Source organism: Clupea harengus, unplaced genomic scaffold (genome assembly GCF_900700415.2).
Source record: "Clupea harengus unplaced genomic scaffold, Ch_v2.0.2, whole genome shotgun sequence".
Lineage (NCBI taxonomy): Eukaryota > Metazoa > Chordata > Actinopteri > Clupeiformes > Clupeidae > Clupea > Clupea harengus.
Genome location: NW_024879772.1, coordinates 57,976 through 74,953, shown reverse-complemented (window position 1 = coordinate 74,953; position 16,978 = coordinate 57,976). Strand labels below are relative to the sequence as shown.

The 16,978-nt window shown below is 44.8% G+C and overlaps 2 protein-coding genes across 5 annotated transcripts in view; one reads left to right on the top strand and one right to left on the bottom strand.

The window, feature by feature from the left end:
* Positions 1–2,796: 2,796 nt before the first annotated feature.
* Positions 2,797–7,015, top strand: LOC122130333 (repulsive guidance molecule A-like; the record flags this gene model as incomplete). The annotated part of the gene is made up of 1 exon (XM_042705052.1): positions 2,797–7,015. A coding segment is annotated over one exon (762 nt), but the record flags the coding sequence as incomplete, so codon positions are not given.
* A 272-nt stretch (positions 7,016–7,287) lies between these two features.
* Positions 7,288–16,978, bottom strand: part of chd2 (chromodomain helicase DNA binding protein 2) — a 45,017-nt gene continuing 35,326 nt past the window's right edge. For all 4 annotated transcript variants that reach the window (XM_042705048.1, XM_042705051.1, XM_042705049.1 and 1 more), the window contains 12 exons: positions 16,581–16,720; positions 16,192–16,330; positions 15,599–15,749; positions 15,119–15,241; positions 14,679–14,801; positions 13,747–13,887; positions 12,430–12,546; positions 11,771–11,949; positions 11,118–11,217; positions 10,695–10,866; positions 10,174–10,444; positions 7,288–9,752 (listed from right to left, as the gene is read on the bottom strand). In XM_042705048.1, coding sequence (XP_042560982.1) covers positions 9,395–9,752; positions 10,174–10,444; positions 10,695–10,866; positions 11,118–11,217; positions 11,771–11,949; positions 12,430–12,546; positions 13,747–13,887; positions 14,679–14,801; positions 15,119–15,241; positions 15,599–15,749; positions 16,192–16,330; positions 16,581–16,720 — 2,014 coding nt within the window. In that variant the 3' untranslated portion in view covers positions 7,288–9,394. The remainder of the gene's footprint in view (positions 9,753–10,173; positions 10,445–10,694; positions 10,867–11,117; positions 11,218–11,770; positions 11,950–12,429; positions 12,547–13,746; positions 13,888–14,678; positions 14,802–15,118; positions 15,242–15,598; positions 15,750–16,191; positions 16,331–16,580; positions 16,721–16,978) is intronic.

Genomic DNA, 16,978 nt, shown 5'->3' with positions numbered 1-16,978 from the left:
CTAAAGGCTGGTGTTGCACTTAGCATTGTATTGGGATTTTTTGGCAGGTATTGGGTTAATGAAGTCTCAGCAGCTAGAGCACGCAGTGGAGGAGGGGAGGGAGGACTGTGAGTTTGGACTCTGGTTAATATTTGGATGGCCTCCATGGCCGATGAAGACGTGATAAACAGAGCAATTGATGATGCTGCGATAAGCCTAGCTTTTTTTTCCAGCTGTGGGAATGCCAGTATCAAAACAGCAGTAATAAGTCAGAATGTTACCAGGCTCCAACCTTCTCTGTTTTTTTTTTTTTTTTTACCAGACTGCCAAGACTAATGTTACTATATCTATGACAGTCCTCGCCATTGTTTGTATGTGAATTAAGGGCCTGTTGTTTTAACTAAGTGCTCAGTCCATACAGGAAACTGCTGATATTTTCTCCACATTAGCCGGCCCTCATAACTCATAAATTATCATTGTTTTGCTTAACGGTACACTGGGCAGGCTGGAGGACTGCCAGAACATGTACCCAGCTGCAGAGGCGAAGGTGAAAGTCAAGAACTGGTAGTTGTGCACTTGCAGACCACTAATCCATTTATTTTGTACTGGGTTCACTTTTTGGTTTGCCTTTGCCAACTGGTAATTAAGTGACCACAGGCCATGTTTTAATCACAGCCCTCCTTGTGCAGTCTTGGTTCTATGTGAATGAAAGGAGGACTGGGGGGGGGGGGGCATAAGGAACATAATAGAACTTTGTCCTCAGTCACATTAAGGAACAGGGCTAATTTTCCGTCATCAGGATCCAGTAATAACGTGCTATTAAGCATGCTGACCTTTTGGGCTCTTTTTCTCTTTTGATAGCGGTAATTTAGTGTGGAGTTGTGTTTGGAAACAAATGACAGAGGCTCTGAGACTTTTTACTATGGTGGACAAAGGGAAAACAACGCAGCAGACGATGCCACCTGTGCAAACAGTCCTCTCTTTCCTCTCCTCCACTCCACTCTCCTCTCCGCCCCCACCTCCCTCACCTCCCTTAATGGGCAGGGCCTAGGTGTGCACGATATAGGGGGATGTTTTGTCTGTGTCATGATACAGAGTGTGTCATATCTTGTCCATGTTGCTTTTAGGATACAATATGGAACTGTTATAAAGTAGCTTTGTGCTCAATTTGTAGAATATACCCCTCACGGAAATAAGTCTGTTAGCAAATATGCTCTTTTCAGTCATGAAAGATGTAAAATAAATAGCTAGGTATATATAACATTTTGTACAAAGATGATACCGTGAATAAGTTGTTGCACACAAAGAAAGCAGAGAGACAGAAAGACCAAGAGAAAAAGAGAAAGAATAAGAGAAAGAGACTGAATTGAATGGAACAAAAATTAATAAGCACTGATAAAAGCGCACTTTGAGTTATGTTCAGTGTTTCCATGACACATCTTTGAACAGGAAAAACGTGTAAAGATTTTAATGGTTACTATATAAAGTTGTCATATCGCCCAGCCCTAATAGGGCCTACTTTGTACAGGCTCTTAGTCTGACATGACTATACTGATTACTGGGGCATTTTCGGTCTTTGTGTTCCTACCCCCTGCTGCCCTCTCCCCTTTTACTAAAGGCTTGTGTGTAGTTCAATGAAATGTAGATGTAAGATGTACTAAGAGAACTTGTTACAGAGTTGACAGTGATATAAGTGTACTTAAGTCAATCATAATCTTTAAAAAAATCTCGTTTCAGACTTTCTCATATCGGTCTTGTCTTTGTTGCTAGTTGCAGGGATTTAAGGAGTGAAAGGTAACCTGTTAGCTAGACATAGGCATGTAGCTACATGACCTGGCATACAGAGTTTGTGCTTGGCGTGAGACATATTTAGGTGGTGAGAGGTGATCTGAAACTCAGTGTAGGCTTTGGTTCCTAGTGCATAGATCAGGAAACGTCTGACCTTTCGTAGAGACCTTTAGATCAGTGATACATACCCACATACCACGTCAGACAACCAAGGGATGTCATGCTTTACCACATTGTCCTGTCTTGGCCAACCAATCAGTGTCTTGTCCTGCAGTCCCCTAACAGTGAAGTTTGCGGAGGTGATCCCTGTGAGTGTTTGATTACTTAAAACCACCCAATTCTTAATGTGCATTTCTGTTCAAAATGTTCTTCACACTGAGGTACACTGAGGTTATGTTCTACTCCCATACCCCGTCACCTCAGACAGCACACCCACTCTGTCATCTCAGGGTCAGCAGTGTGACAGCCCCCCCCACCCCACTCCACCCTGGTACGGCAGCGCCAGTCTTGCTTAATTAGCCCCCGCCACACGCACCGGCCCTGGCCGCCTGGCGCAAGGCCACTCCCTGGAGCAAGGTTCTGGGGTTCACAGGCCACTCTGAGAAGCATGAATGGATTGCCTTTGTGTCTGCGAACTGAGGCCTGATTTAACAGAGACTAGACCTGTGTTCCTCTGCAAGCGTTTACTTTGGCCTCCTGCACGTTCGAGCTGCAGCTGAAATGTGACACTTAAGACAGGCCTGCTTAGGGAGAGTGAGGCTGAATTAGTGCTGGTTCTTTTTCCCCTTCTCTGCAACACTAAAGAGCTCCGTTGAATTGCGTTAACGTAATAATACTTGATTTAGTATCAGCCTTGGCTTTAAAGACATTTCTTTGATTATTGGCTTATAACATGTATGTATGTAGTGCACATGAGAAAGTAACTGTAATGTTGAAGGCGCCAACTCATTTTTGTGAGAGAACTGAGAGTACCATGAAGACTTATGTGAGACATTTTTGTCTGACTGTGCATGAACTACCATATTTCAGGTGTCGGTGTGGCATTGGTGGCTTCTCACTGACCTTTTTTTTTTTTTTTTTTTTCAGCTGACAATCATTTTCAAGAACTTCCAGGAGTGTGTCGATCAGAAGATGTACCACGCAGAGACCGACGAACTCCCAGCAGCTTTCGCTGACGGCTCGAAGAACGGTGGCGATCGCCACGGCGCGAACACCTTGCGAATCATCGAGAAGGTTCCGGGTCAGCACGTGGAGATCCAGGCGCGCTACATCGGCACCACCATCGTGGTCCGGCAGGTGGGCCGCTACCTGACATTCGCCGTGCGGATGCCTGATGAGGTGGTGAACTCTGTGGAGGACCAGGACAGTCAGGACCTGTACCTGTGCCTACACGGCTGCCCCGCCAACCAACGCATCGACTTCAGGACATTCAGGGCCCACACCGTCGAGAGTCAGGCCCAGGGCCGGGGAAAGCCTGGCGGCGCACTCCATGGCTTTACCTACAAAACGGCCATGGCTAAGTGCAAAGAGCACCTCCCGGTGGAGGACATGTACTTCCACTCCTGCGTCTTCGACCTGCTGTCGTCAGGGGACATCAACTTCACCCTGGCGGCTTTCTACGCCTTGGAGGACGTGAAAGTGCTCCACTCCAACAAGGACAAGCACCACATTTTCGAGAGGGACATGCGTTTAGGCAACACGAGCCACAAGGGGTCCTGCTCTGTCCTCTTGCTTCTCCTCAACCTGTTGGTTTTGGCGCTTTGGACTGAAGGTTGCTTGGCGCATCTATAGTCCTCCAACCGCGATCACTATTGTCATTGTTGTCATCTTAATCATCGTGTGATGGCTGTGGGAGAGATGTGTGCCTGCGAAAACACTGGTCTCACCGTGTCACGTCCAGTCTGTCAGAGGCTGAGCTCCTGCACTGGTCCACCCCCTCACTCCCAACCCCAGGGAGGAGGGGGGAGATCCAAAGGGGCTCTGAGCCAGGTCATCGCACTCATCCCAGCCATGGACTCATTTGTGTTGTGGTCATTGGGGCTGAGGGGAACAGCGTCATTGTAATCTGTCAAGTTGGAGTGAGATCCCTCTGGTTGTCTGTCATCACGTTCATTTGTCTGGTTGTGATGAGGAGAAACTGCAGTGAGAGACCCCCACCCCACCCGGACACACACACACACAACACACACACACACACACTCTCTCTCCACCCCTCCCCACCTCAGTCTTTCAAGAGCTTGGATGTCCAGCTTTGGATTTAATCCCTCATTCCCAGGGAGGGTGAATGGTCCACGGGAGATGATGGGACTGGGGATGATCTGTGGAAAGAAGGATATGTTTTTCTTCGTCTCCTTCTTCATCCCTTCTTTTTTTACTTCCATTGAGGATCTCTTCCTTGACTGGTGCCAAGCGAGTAGAGTGGTTGTATGTGGCCCCTGGTGTGTGTGTGTGTGTGGAGGGTGGGGGGGTACCAGGGGTGGCCATGACAGGAGCTGTTAGTAACCTCTGTTGAGTATGAGGGCCTTCCCTGAGCTTCCTGTTTGATGAGCCTCCAGAGCTGGGAGAGGCCAGAGCTCACTGAGAAGGAGCCCTTAGCCAAAGGGACGTCAGAGCAACGAGCCTGGTTGTCTGCAGTGGAGATTAATTGGCCGTAACGCCAGGTCCTTTTGTACAGCTTATGTGTGTTTGTGTGTGTGTGTGTGTGTGTGTGTGTGTGTGTGTGTGTGTGTGTGTGTGAACTCTGTGCATGTCTGTTAGTGTGTGTTGCTTTGGATATCCTGTGAGTGTGTGTGTGTTCCTTAGAACTGTATAATTGTAGTTGGGAGACATATTTGCTAATGTCTTTATACTGCACCCAGGGTTTCAATATAGCGCTGGCCTGGTGGTCTAAGGTCACTCTGAATGGCCTTCGTCTGCCAAAAACATTTGCCAAAGTGAATTGGCAGACAGATTGGAAAAAAACCTCCTACTTCACCGTTTCCATGTGTCAATAACAGTGTCAAAGAAATTTTTTTCGTCAAAGAAAATACACCCACATTACATTGGTGTTTCAATCTCGAAAATATTTATTGCTCTGTTTGATTGGAGCTCGTGCGGACTTCATTCGACCGCTAACAAAAACCAAGCCCAGAGCAAGCTAATTTGGGGCACATAGAAAGGGCAGGTCGCCACGCGAACAATATGTTTACAGATTTTTTTTTTCAAAACAAAAATTCACATCGATCAACTGAACAGAGAGCCTCCATTACTTAAATCCCAACATGGAAGGGGACCAGACAGCACAGAGCTGCCAGAGCTTTTTTGTTTGGTTGTCCGACTCAACGTTGTTGGGTCGGTTTACAATCACGGCGCTGTGGAAGATGCCCAGTTGAGCCGGGGGAACTGGCCAAGCACAAAGACTGACTGGGCCGGGTTATAGGGGGTGCATGACCCCACAGGCAGACTCATCCGTCTTTCTGACTGCTCCTCGAAGAATAAAAGGCTCTCTCCGTTTTCAAAAAAGGGGTGTCGACGTGGCTGTGCTGTAGGCCTCTCTTGACTCACAATTCTGCAGATCTGTGAATTTATGGCTGAGGCCCTTTGCCAAAGAACCAGCCCTGGTGCCAACAACGTTCCCCAAACATCTGAGTTGTTTCTTGCTCACTCTCTCTCCCACTCGCTCTCTCTCTCGCTGAGTCTTTCTGCACTCACTAACCCACTCTGTCTCTTTTACTCTCTCCCTCCCTCTCTCTTTATCCCCCCCCTCTCGTAATCCTTGCATCTCTCTCTCTCTCTCTCTTCTTTGGGAACCTTTGTGGTTCACCTAAGTATTTGGACTCCAACCAGACATCCTGATTGTGTATAATACTGGAAGGTGCTGCTAAACGAAATCAGTGGATGGACTTGAGTTTGTGAGCGGTATGCACGTATGATCTAACAGAGTGCAGTGTCAGCCATGCTCTGATTATCCACAGATCGTCTTCACCACTACTTCCATTGCAAAGGAGGCATCGCTGTTGTTTTTATTTTTTATTTTCTCTGTTACAGAATCCTCCAGCACCATTTAAAAAAAAATATGAAGTCAGATTTAAAAAAAATATAAAGTGGGATAAGGATTGGGGGGTTTAGTTAAATGTTTATAGCACTAAAAATGCCTGCTGTACTAAGAAAAAATACCTTCTGGGTGCCTCGTAATATCAATGCTAATGTAAGAACAACATGCCCACTCCCATGTTCAACTACATTATCAGGTCATTGTGATGCAGTAGATGCTTAGATCAACACCCCAGGCAGGTTGAAAGTGCATGTCGCTCCCTGATTTGCAAGAAGATTTGCTGATGGAAATTGGACCGTGGTGTTTATTCAGTCTCGCAGTGTGGATTTCGTGTTTCTTTTAAAGACCACATTGAACATCTGTCTGAATATTGCTCCCAAAAGATTCACCTCGGTGCTGTGGTACTTTTCCCTACTGCACGAGTGGATCCAGCCTTTGCCAATACATTTATGCTAGATCTGTCCTTCAGAGGTGAATACCTCCAAGGGGACGCTTACACTGAAACATCAGGCAGGGCGTACTACTGCTAACACTAGCATGTGCCAGTGCAGACTTCATTTGGGTTTCAGACAGAAACTAACAAAAAACGGTTATCAAACCACAAAATGATTGTAATGTGGACTTTTTGTGTTGATAGGTGCATAGTCAACTTTTATTGTTGGATGGTTCTTCATGTGTAATGTGAGTCTGTACATAGGTTTGTAAAAGTTGTTAAATTTGGAAAAGAATAGTGTTTATTTGTTGTGTTCAAATTTTTGTAAATCTTGACATTTTATATATGTGAGTACAGTGAATGTGACCTTTTATTTAAAAAGAGAAAAGGTTCTATGTATGTGAAACAACACACCAAATGTTAACCAACCGAACAGATCTAAAGCAGAACGGAACTGAACCATATCCAAAAATAGGGAATTTAATGGTGTTTTTGTTGTTGTTTTCATTATGGAAGAAGCACTTTATGTTTTTGTTCATGTTTAGCTCTTAAGTGTCATGAACTTGATTGTGAATAGAGTTCATCAGAGTTGTAAAGCTAGTAAATAATAAAAACACAAAAACTAAACAAAACAAAAACTAAATGTATTACAGAATGGGTTTGCCAGAGAGATCAAACTTGGGCTTGTATGTAGGACTAAGACGGTGCCTCATGCCACATGTATATACTGTAAATTATTTATTGAGCGAAAATAAATTGTCTTGTCGATTTGTTTTGGAAAATGTGTCTTGTGTGAATCTTGACTCCCCATCTACCTGCTAGAATTGAAGTGACTTGCAGTTCAAAAACTCTTTCAGCAGGGCCTTAAGTCTACATGGCTTACACTGCCACCTGGTGGACATTATGCTGTTGAATGAAATGTCTCGGTCCCATGAGCCTTCTTCACGTCACAGAGTTAACCCATAGACAGACATATATATATTCTTTGTTTGTTTTAAGCAACATTATAAACACAGACATCTCAAATCTGAGACAAAATGGATACCACCAGATATAACATTTTGATGTAGGAAAGTTTAATACATATAGGTCTATAAACATATGTACAGAATAGCTTGTGTGACCAGTGGCGTTTTAGTTTCATCTCGTCTATAAATTATTCTGGTTGGCATGTCTGTCAGGATCAGTTCAGCTCTGAGGGCTGTTGGGTAGTGTCTGGTTGGCAGGGGGGGGGGGGGGGGTCAGGAAGATTTTCCCAGCAGTCTCTTGCAACAGATACCCTCCACCATTGTATATGCACACACAAACACTGATTCAAAGACATTAAAATCATCCCCCCCGTTGCCTTCACACAACCTGAAAGTTTGTTCCCACCCCCTTTCCCCGAGTGGACTCAAGCAGTCTTCCTGCGTTCTTTGATTATGACAATCACGACCACCTAATACTGAGACATCACGATGTTCAAATCACAGAACGTCCTGGCATCCATATTCATGTGAATGGACATACGAATTAAGGCACATGGAGAGAATGTTAGAGGAAAATATACCAACCAAAAAAAAAAAAAAGAAAACCACAACATACATTTCCACGTGATTCATGTTCAATCGGGGTCGTGGCTCCGATTGGCTGCAGAGCACTGCCCGTCTACTCATACAGTGCCAGACCAGATGTGGGCGGGAACCAAGGCAGAGTCTGCTGTTCTCTGTGCTGGAGACTCCTGTCTGTCAGGTTCTTGTCCTGACACATCCTTGGATCATTTCCTTTTTTTTTTTTTTTTTTAAAGACTTTCTAAGGTAGATGTAAATCATACACATAACAGATAAAAAAGAAAGAAAGAAGGGGAAAAATAAAGAGCAAGTTACACTATTTTCTTTCTTGAGTACATCACTCAATACGTACAAAGTAGAAAAACAGAGGAGTTGTAGAGTACTGAACTTTTAGTGCAATATCAGATGCAGAAGAATGATTCCTACTGCCTATACTGGCCAATGAGGCCCCAACAGGCATTGAAATGGCTCAATGTGTACATCCTTTGGACAACAAAAACAATGAAGAGGGAAAGTAGCTTAGATATCATAGTGTTCTCAGTCATCCGTTAAAGACATACACAGACCTTGAATACTGGTGCATAAAAGCCCCGTTCTTACCATTAAGCTGGGCGACCATCAACAGTTATGTGCTTGTAGCACAGCTAAGGGATAGATACAAATCTACAACCATACCAATGGTATTTTTTTTCTTTTAGCAGACTGGTCAATTCAGTGATGGAAAAAAACCAGAAGTGGTTACTAATGATTCATTATCATTAACATTTAAAGTGACATTATTATTGTTTAAAAGGAAGCTGTTTCAGTGTAATTCACTGATAGTCCTTCTAGAGGGTGTGAGCCTTTGAGAAAGGTGCTGAGGGGAAGAGCCAAATCAAAAACACGTGATGGCTTCACCAGAGCTTCCTCAATGTAAAGCTTCCATGGCATGAAGGTGCAGCAGCCATGATCAGTTTTTGTAACACAGACTACTCTTTTCTAAGAATACAGATCCACATTTTTTTTTGGAAAAGAATACAATGACAACTACAAAACAATCGAAAGCGACAAACATCAAAAAATAAACGTTTTACTCTTGTGGTGGGGGTCGATCCCTTCTCTGTTTACGTTCAAAAGGCCAAATGCATCAGGCACTTCAAAATGTGTGTCATTCAATCATACTTTTCAAAAAGGCATCGAGATTGCTCCTGTAACAGTCCATAGGACTTAACATTGTTCAGTTCACGGAGTCCATAGAACGCTAGCTAACAGTTAGACAGTGTCTCCAGTCTGCTCCGCTGGGTCAAGCTGTGACCTGTCTCAGGTAGTGAAGAGGGGGGGAAGGGGGTCTGGAGCGGGTTGGACCTCTTGGCTGCACTCCTGATGGCCATGGGAAGGGGGGAGTGGAGATGGTGCTTGCTTGTCTTGATCCCCTTCTGTTGAGCAGGTTGTTTGTGTATGGAGAAGGGGAGCTCCCACTGGCTGCACTAGGCCAACACCAGAGGTGGTGGTGGTGGCGGCGGCAGCAGCAGCAGCAAGCCATTCTCCCTTTCCCCCCCCCAGCGAGGGCAGCCTTCACTGGGCACCATGTCTGGCCTCTAGGCCTGAGGTCTCTGGAGGCCCGGAGCCCGTCTACCTGCTGTTCCAGTTGAAGTCCCCCACGGGTTTGGGCTCGACGGGGGTCCGCTCGGGGGGCGTGTGTGAATCATGGGGAGACTTCTGGGCCTGCGGGGAGCGCGGATCTAGCAGAGGAGCGGGTTTGTCGGGGTGGAAGGGCCGGTGGTGGTCGGGCCCTGTGCTGGGGCCATGGTTCCCTGGGGCTCCTCTGTGATCGGGCATCCGCCGAAAGTCTGCTCCATGGCCTCCGCTGCTGCTGCCTCCTCCTCCTCCTCCTCCACTTCCTCCTCCACCTCCTCCGCTGCCTCCTCCACTGCTGCCATAGCTCTGGGAGCGGAAGTCATCTGATCGCCTCCTCTTGGGGTCCATATGTCTGAGGAAGAGGAATTGGCTTACATTAATGGCTGCAGTGCGTCAATGTGCAGCAGCGCTAAACCTGAGATGTTCTGACTGTCAAAACAAATCCACCCACAGGTGGAGCATTGTCCCTCTCTCATCAGTATAACCTGAAGAAACCTGACTACATCCATTCTGATAGAAATGGGCCCAGATGAACGGATTGCATAACTAAAATACCGATCTGGTATTTATTTACATTCTTGAGGCATCACACACATAGCGTTACATGCAATCAATATTTTCAAAAAATTCTAAGGGGAGACTAAGGGAATCCAAAGACTTCTTTGGAAAACAGCTAGAAATCACAGTCATTTAACATCTTCCAAGGAGTTTTTGCAGCTAAATACCAAGCTGCACAGCCTCATCTATTTTACTCTCTCTCTCTCTCTGCTCACCTGTCATAGTAGTTGTCTCGGTGGCCTCTGTGGTCGCGGTCGTCGCGGTCATCGCGGTCGTTCCCATACTGCTCGTAGGGCCTCTTCCGCGGGGAGCCGCTGCTGCGGTAGCCCCCTGAGCTCCGGTAGGAGTCACCATGGGGACGCCTATCGCCATAGTGATGGTCCTTGTAGCGGTCGTAGGGGTGGTGCCGGTCACCCTGCCATGACTGGTTGCTGTTGCTGTTGCCTGGGTAACCATAGCCCCGATCCCTCTTCCAGTCTCCTCGTTCTGTTCCAATAGGAAGAGCACCACAGTGATGGTCAGCATCAACCAGTCATGATTAGCAAATTCTGCTTTTCACAACGGAATACCAATCAAAAACCAAAACTACCTTACCAGATAGATGAATATAAGAAATGGCTAAATTAAATGAATGTATGTCACATATTGTATGGTATTTCCTTAAAGATCCTTCTCACATATTAAAGTTTTTGTTAATTTCCCAACTAGGCCCTTTCCCCACACGGTAGCATCTCACCGTCTCCGGGGTAGTGTCTCTGACCGTAGGGCTCTCTGTGGTTGCCGTGGCCCGGCTGAGAGGGGTGGCCTTTCTGGGAGGGTTGGGTGCCCGTGGAGTCCCGACTGGATCCAGAGGGCTCAGGCCTGAAGGGCTTCTTCTTGCCCGAGTCCTCCTTCTTACGATGCTCCTTCTAGAGAAAACAAACAACACAATGATTAGAGTCTAGAAGGTTCTGTTCCATAGACACCAAAATTGGATCCGCTGATTCTTCAAAATATTCTCTGAGGCATCACCATCTGAGATGGTGTGACACTTGAGTTACTGTGACCTCACCCAGTAACCATGGTGGATCTATCCCTACACTGTGACCTCACCCAGTAACCATCGTCGTCGTCTTTGAAAGCTACAATCATGAGAGGAGCTGCTGGGAAGGACACTCACCTCCTCCTCCTGCGAGCGTTTCTTCTGGGCCATCTTATACAGCTTGTGCAGCTTCCTGGCCCCAAACTCCGTGAATTTGGACACAAAAATCCACAGGTTTCTGAAGTACACACAAACGGACACATCTAGTCGTGAGAACTAAAGCGGCAGTAAGGAGAGGAGATCCTCCCAAAACACCAACAACAGCACAGTTGCAGCTGATTAAAGGCTTGCTAGCATGTCAACTCATGTCTTTGGCGATATAGTTTGCGATGTGAAAGCTTCCCCTCCCACACATTTTGGCAGGGTAGTCAGACCAGAACCACAGAACTGCACAGCGCATAGCGTAGGCGGCTAGTTGGCACGGCAGGTGTGTTTATCTGTCACTATACACAATGAAAAATATATTTGAAGATAACAGTACTAATTGCCTATATATATCAAATAAAAACGTGTTTCAAAAAGTGGCAAATTGTGGCATACTGTCTCTCACAAGGACCACTTAAAAGTATTTTTGTGCACACTTTTTATAAGGAAAAGCAAGAACTAGTTACTCAGGACATAGTTCTCAAACATTTATAATTCCCTGATTTGGAACATGTAATATCATTTGCACACATAAATAGACTGCACAAGGAATTCTGTCATGTGTTTAGCTGGACAGTTGGCTTCACCTGCGCCATGTTTTGACGTGCTCGGGGTCGCTGTAGGCTTTAAGGCACTCTGTGATGCGGTCTCCGATCTTCAGCAGGCAGGTGCGCGTGTGCTGCAACTGGTCCTGCACGCTCATCCCCTCGTCTGGCTTATCCAGCTGCTTCAGAGCCTTCTTCACCGGGCGCATACGCTCTTTACACTGCAAACACACACACACAAAGCAATTTAACACATACAAACACTAAAGTATGCATAGATCCAAAATACTAGTATGAAAGCATATAGATAGAAAAACGCAAACAAACGCACTGTATATGCATACACCCTCACACACACACACACACACACACACACACACACACACACACACACACACACACACACTAAAATATCCATTAGCGACCATCTGGGGTAACTAAACACCTTCTGGTAGCCTGACAACCATGTCACACTTTCCCTAGCGCATTCTGCACTGATTCATTCTCACGAGAAAAAGAGTGAGCACACTCAGAATATATTATAATACATTATGGGATGAAACTGCCTCCTACACTCCAATATACACGGGAGGAAATTATCTTCATCTTTCTGCGTGTAAATGGTATAGGTGTGTATGTGTGTAAAAAGAGAGAGTGTGAGGGAGAGATAGAGAGAGTGAGCGTTAATGAATAGGACTTACGATGCTGAAGGTCTCCTGGTCCAGCTCATCATCCTCCTCCCCGATGGGGACGGGATCACTGCCTGCTGTGATGTGTACGGGCCCCTGGGGTTTCTTGCCTTTGGCTCCTGCCTTCATCTGAAAGGAGAGACAACTCAGCACTGCTGTACCATACTAAAGGCTTTCAATCTAAATATGCCCTGGGTGCAATAGCCAAAACAATGACAGGTATGCACGGCATACGCTTACTGCTAATTAGGGCTGTCAGCGTTAACGCGTTAATCTATTAACGCGATAAAATATTTTAACGCAATTAACGCAACTTAAAAAAAAAATATGCCTTTTTTTTAATGCCTTTATTTGGATAGTTATGAAGTTATGACAGCAAGCGATGCGGAGAGGTTTGGGAAATTACATCAGGCCAGACTTGAACCTGTGTCCCCTCGGGCAATGTAAGTAGGGGGCTTGGCCTACCAATAGCCCCCCTTGTTCAAAGTGGGGAATGACAGACAAAGTTTGAGAACCACTGCGGTAGTTGAAGATGGAGAGAGCTGAGGGATTGTTGGGCGGAAAGTTTCTGTTTAATAGGCAAAATTACAGAACAATCGACAAAACTAAAGTTGTATGTAGCATTTCTCAAATTGAATTTAGCTATCACAGAAGCAGCTCGTCTTTAAGTTATCACCTTAATGCAAAGCACCCGACAGAAAAAAATTCAGCTCCTCGAGCAAGCTGCCACCGTCACCCTTACTGGTGACCACTGGACATCAGTCAGCAATGACAATTACCTGGGTGTCACAGCTCATTTGATTGACAATGTATGGAAATTGAGATATTTTTCATTGGAAGTAAAAAAAAAAAAAAAAAAAAGACAAACAAACAAACTTTTAATCGCGATTAATCTAGATTAATGAATTTCAAAATGTGAGATTAATTAGTTAATTTTTTTTAATCTATTGACAGCCCTACTGCTAATACGTCTAAATCAACAGACCTTTGTAATGTCGGATACAGGTTTAACAACAGAGGTGCGGCTTCTAGACTTGCATTAAGAGGTAATTCTGAGATGGTAAATGCATGATAAATACAGTGATTCAAGGCAGCAAAATGACATGCTCATCCAAAAGGATAATTACCCACACATTAGCAGTTAGGAACATTTTTGTTTCCCTATAGCAACTGTAACTAACAGATTGTATAAATTGCGTAGGAATGCGGCTTAAGAATTTTTGCAATGACCTTTTACAAATCACATAATCATCATTGTGGCTCTGGAAGCATTTCTGCTAGAGATTGATAAGGCGGACATCTTCCAACGTATTCAAAAGAAACACACACCTTTTCTTTTTTCGCCTTGGATCGCTTCTTGTCTTTGTCAGCGCCTTTATCTTTTTTAGGAGTTCCCTGCTTCTCTTTGTTCTCTTTGTTATCCTTCTTCTTCGGTCTCTTTTTGGCAGGTGATTTATCAGCCACGTCATCCTAAAGAAAAACACAACATGCTGCTCAGTGCTCCGTGAACACACCATCATAATGTACGTGTTGTCATTTCAAATAGCTTCCGCCAGATTGTCTTTTCTGTAATGCAAAACCCTAATGGGGACGCAAAGGCCTGTGTACGTGTGGATTGACTACCACCATGTTTATTCTGCAATAATGACTTGTTCGTATGTTTTGCTGTTTCATAATTATTTTGAAATTATTTACCTACCATTTCAAATATTGAAATGTTAGTTCAGGAGCATCAATATTAAACATTAGACTGTCATTACTAGCAACTATCAAAGTGTTCTCATTATTTTCATAAACATAACATTTTTATATAATATCCGTTATAGAAAACGTTATAAAAAAATCTCCTTGAGCGCAGAAGGTGATCGATGGACACGGAGCAGAATACTTTTCATCCAATTGCGTTAAATACTAATAAAAAAGCATTAACACAATATAGGCTATGCTTTGTGAGGCCATGTTTATGTGGAGCAGCCCCCATCAGTCTGAACAAGTCGAGATCAGTAACATTACCATGATTTGTTAACTGACCGATTTTATGCTTTACATCGATCCCAAGCCTAGCTCTGATATACAGTTCAACTGCCTGTCCAGACAATGCCTTGGCTGACCAATTAGAAATGCACAGAACAGGGTATAGTCAGTACAAAATATCAAATTAATATTTAATAGTTTGGCAATGGAACTGGTATGGTATGGTGCAAAGTAACCAATGAGCTGTCCACTGTTGCCCTACTCTGCATTTGAGAAAGAGGACCCACCTTGACCTCTCCCTCCTCAGAGGGGTTGTCAGAGACGCGCGGGGAGGAGACGTCGTTGGACAGCTCGTCTTTAGGGATCTTGTTCTCTTTCTTCACACGAGGCTTTCGCTTCTTCACTACAACCTGAGAGGAGAGACTGATCATTAATCTGCAAGGCTTTTTCCGATTCCACAACAGGCACACCGGGACACATTAATTCCATCTGAAAGCTTTTCGTAGCTTCTACATCTTCTTAGGCAGCTTCTACATCTAAATACACCTAATATAAATAGTATTTTACTTTTCTTACACCTAACTCCATGTCCAATACTAACTTTCCTTTCACTCTCGTCTTTTGGTCTTCCAATGCCAACAAATAGAGATATGGCACGTGTCTATTGCCAGGAATATTGCCTTGACCATCACTGGCCCTAGACTGAATAGAGGGGGTAGGTTCATACCTCTTCACCAGCCTTGGAGAGCTCTTTGCTGTCCTGCTCCTTCTTGAGCATCTTCAGCAGGTAGTCTGACCGCAGCTGCAGCTGCTTGGCCTGAGGCTTCTTGTCTGGGTCATCTGGGAGGATCTGCACATAAGGGAACGAAGTGAAGAGTTCATGACACAGAGTACATGACATTTTCATGCATAGAGCTAGACTGTCCAATATGTCTTTTGTTGATTTCTCCTCTTCTTCGTCTCTCATCCTCTCTGTTTGTAGTTATTCATGGAACTTAACTGATTCTGCTCTTTTTTAAATACAATACAATTCCCATCATACTAGTAGTTAATAGTATGTCACTTCTGAAATAACTGTCTCTGTTGTTAACAATGTGCTTTTTCATGGCACAGAGTGGTACTAGTCATTTTAACTAGAGTCCATGAATGTGTCCTTTTAGTTTTTCTTGTACAAATAAACTACATCAACTGCCTGAGGTAGGTGTACCTTGTCAGCCAGTTTGAGTTCTGGGTCAGTCTTGAGCAGATCCCAGTTGCCGTAGCCGTGCTCGTAAATGCCAAGCAGAAGCTGAGTGTCATCCTGGTTGTCCCAGTCCACGTCGAAGTGAGGAATCTTCACTCGGCATGTCAACTGGAACCTGGAGAAAAAGAGAAGGCCACAGTGAGCCACCACCGATTTCTTCATGTTTATTTCTGTCTGGCACCTTGAAGACACTCACTCGCTGCAATTACATATATCAGTGGCAACTGAAGAATTGAATTCTTCTTTTGTCAACCATTGTAAATAGAGAGAGAAAGAAAAGTTGCTTTTGTGCCATAGAGTGACATTGAAGGCCAAGGGAGATGACTGGTGTTGAGGGTGTGTTCCATGCCACCTGTGCTCGGTCAGCTCTCCTTTCTAGGAGTTTAAATGCTTAAAATGCTCAATAGAAATGGAATGGAAAAGCTCAAATGCTTCAATAGAAAAAGGGAGTTCTTTAGATGTTTGCTTATTAGTGTGAAGGTCACTAGGTCTGAACTGTGTGTGTGTGTGTGTGTGTGTGTGTGTGTGTGTGTGTGTGTCTCAAAGCAAAGACTGACTTGTTCCTCTCGGCTGGGTTGGAGGGGATAACTTTGTGCAGAGGCTCAAACTCCTCCTCGTGCTGAATGATGGACTTGGCGTTGACCTGAACCCCGGAGATCTTGATGTTGATCCCTCGCCTCTTCCCAGGACCCTTAGCTGCAGAGGCACAACAAGGAGGAGATAAGGAAAGGTAAAGACTCAGTCAATGTGAACACACACACACACACACACACACACACACACACACACACACACACACACACACCTGTTATGTCAATATATCTGCAAATACACAGCTAAATAAAAGGCACACAGCAAGTAATAGGCATCATAAGCACACACACACACACCCAAACACACTGACATACAGACAGACAGACACACAGACACACTCAAACACCTGTACCTTCTGCAGGGTTCTCTTTGAGCTGTTCCTCGTGCTCTTGTATGGCTGCCACACAGCTGTTGTGTATCAGCTCTCCCAGACGCTTCAGGTCTGCAATGGACTTGTCCACCAGCTCTGAGTCCCGTGCGACAGCCTCCAGCCTGAGAGGAACACAACAGAGGTGACCACACACCACCAAACATGGCTGCAACAACCACATCAAACACAGCCAGACTAGACAGAGGGGTTCAGAAGGGGGACGTTTTAGCCACATTTGAAAAACAAAATAGTCTGTGGTGCATAAAAGCCATGAAGATCAGATCATATAATTGGGTTCATATTTTATTAAGAACCCACAAGGATTCAATTCAATTAAATGTGATTTTATATATATATATAGCGCCAGAACAATACAATTG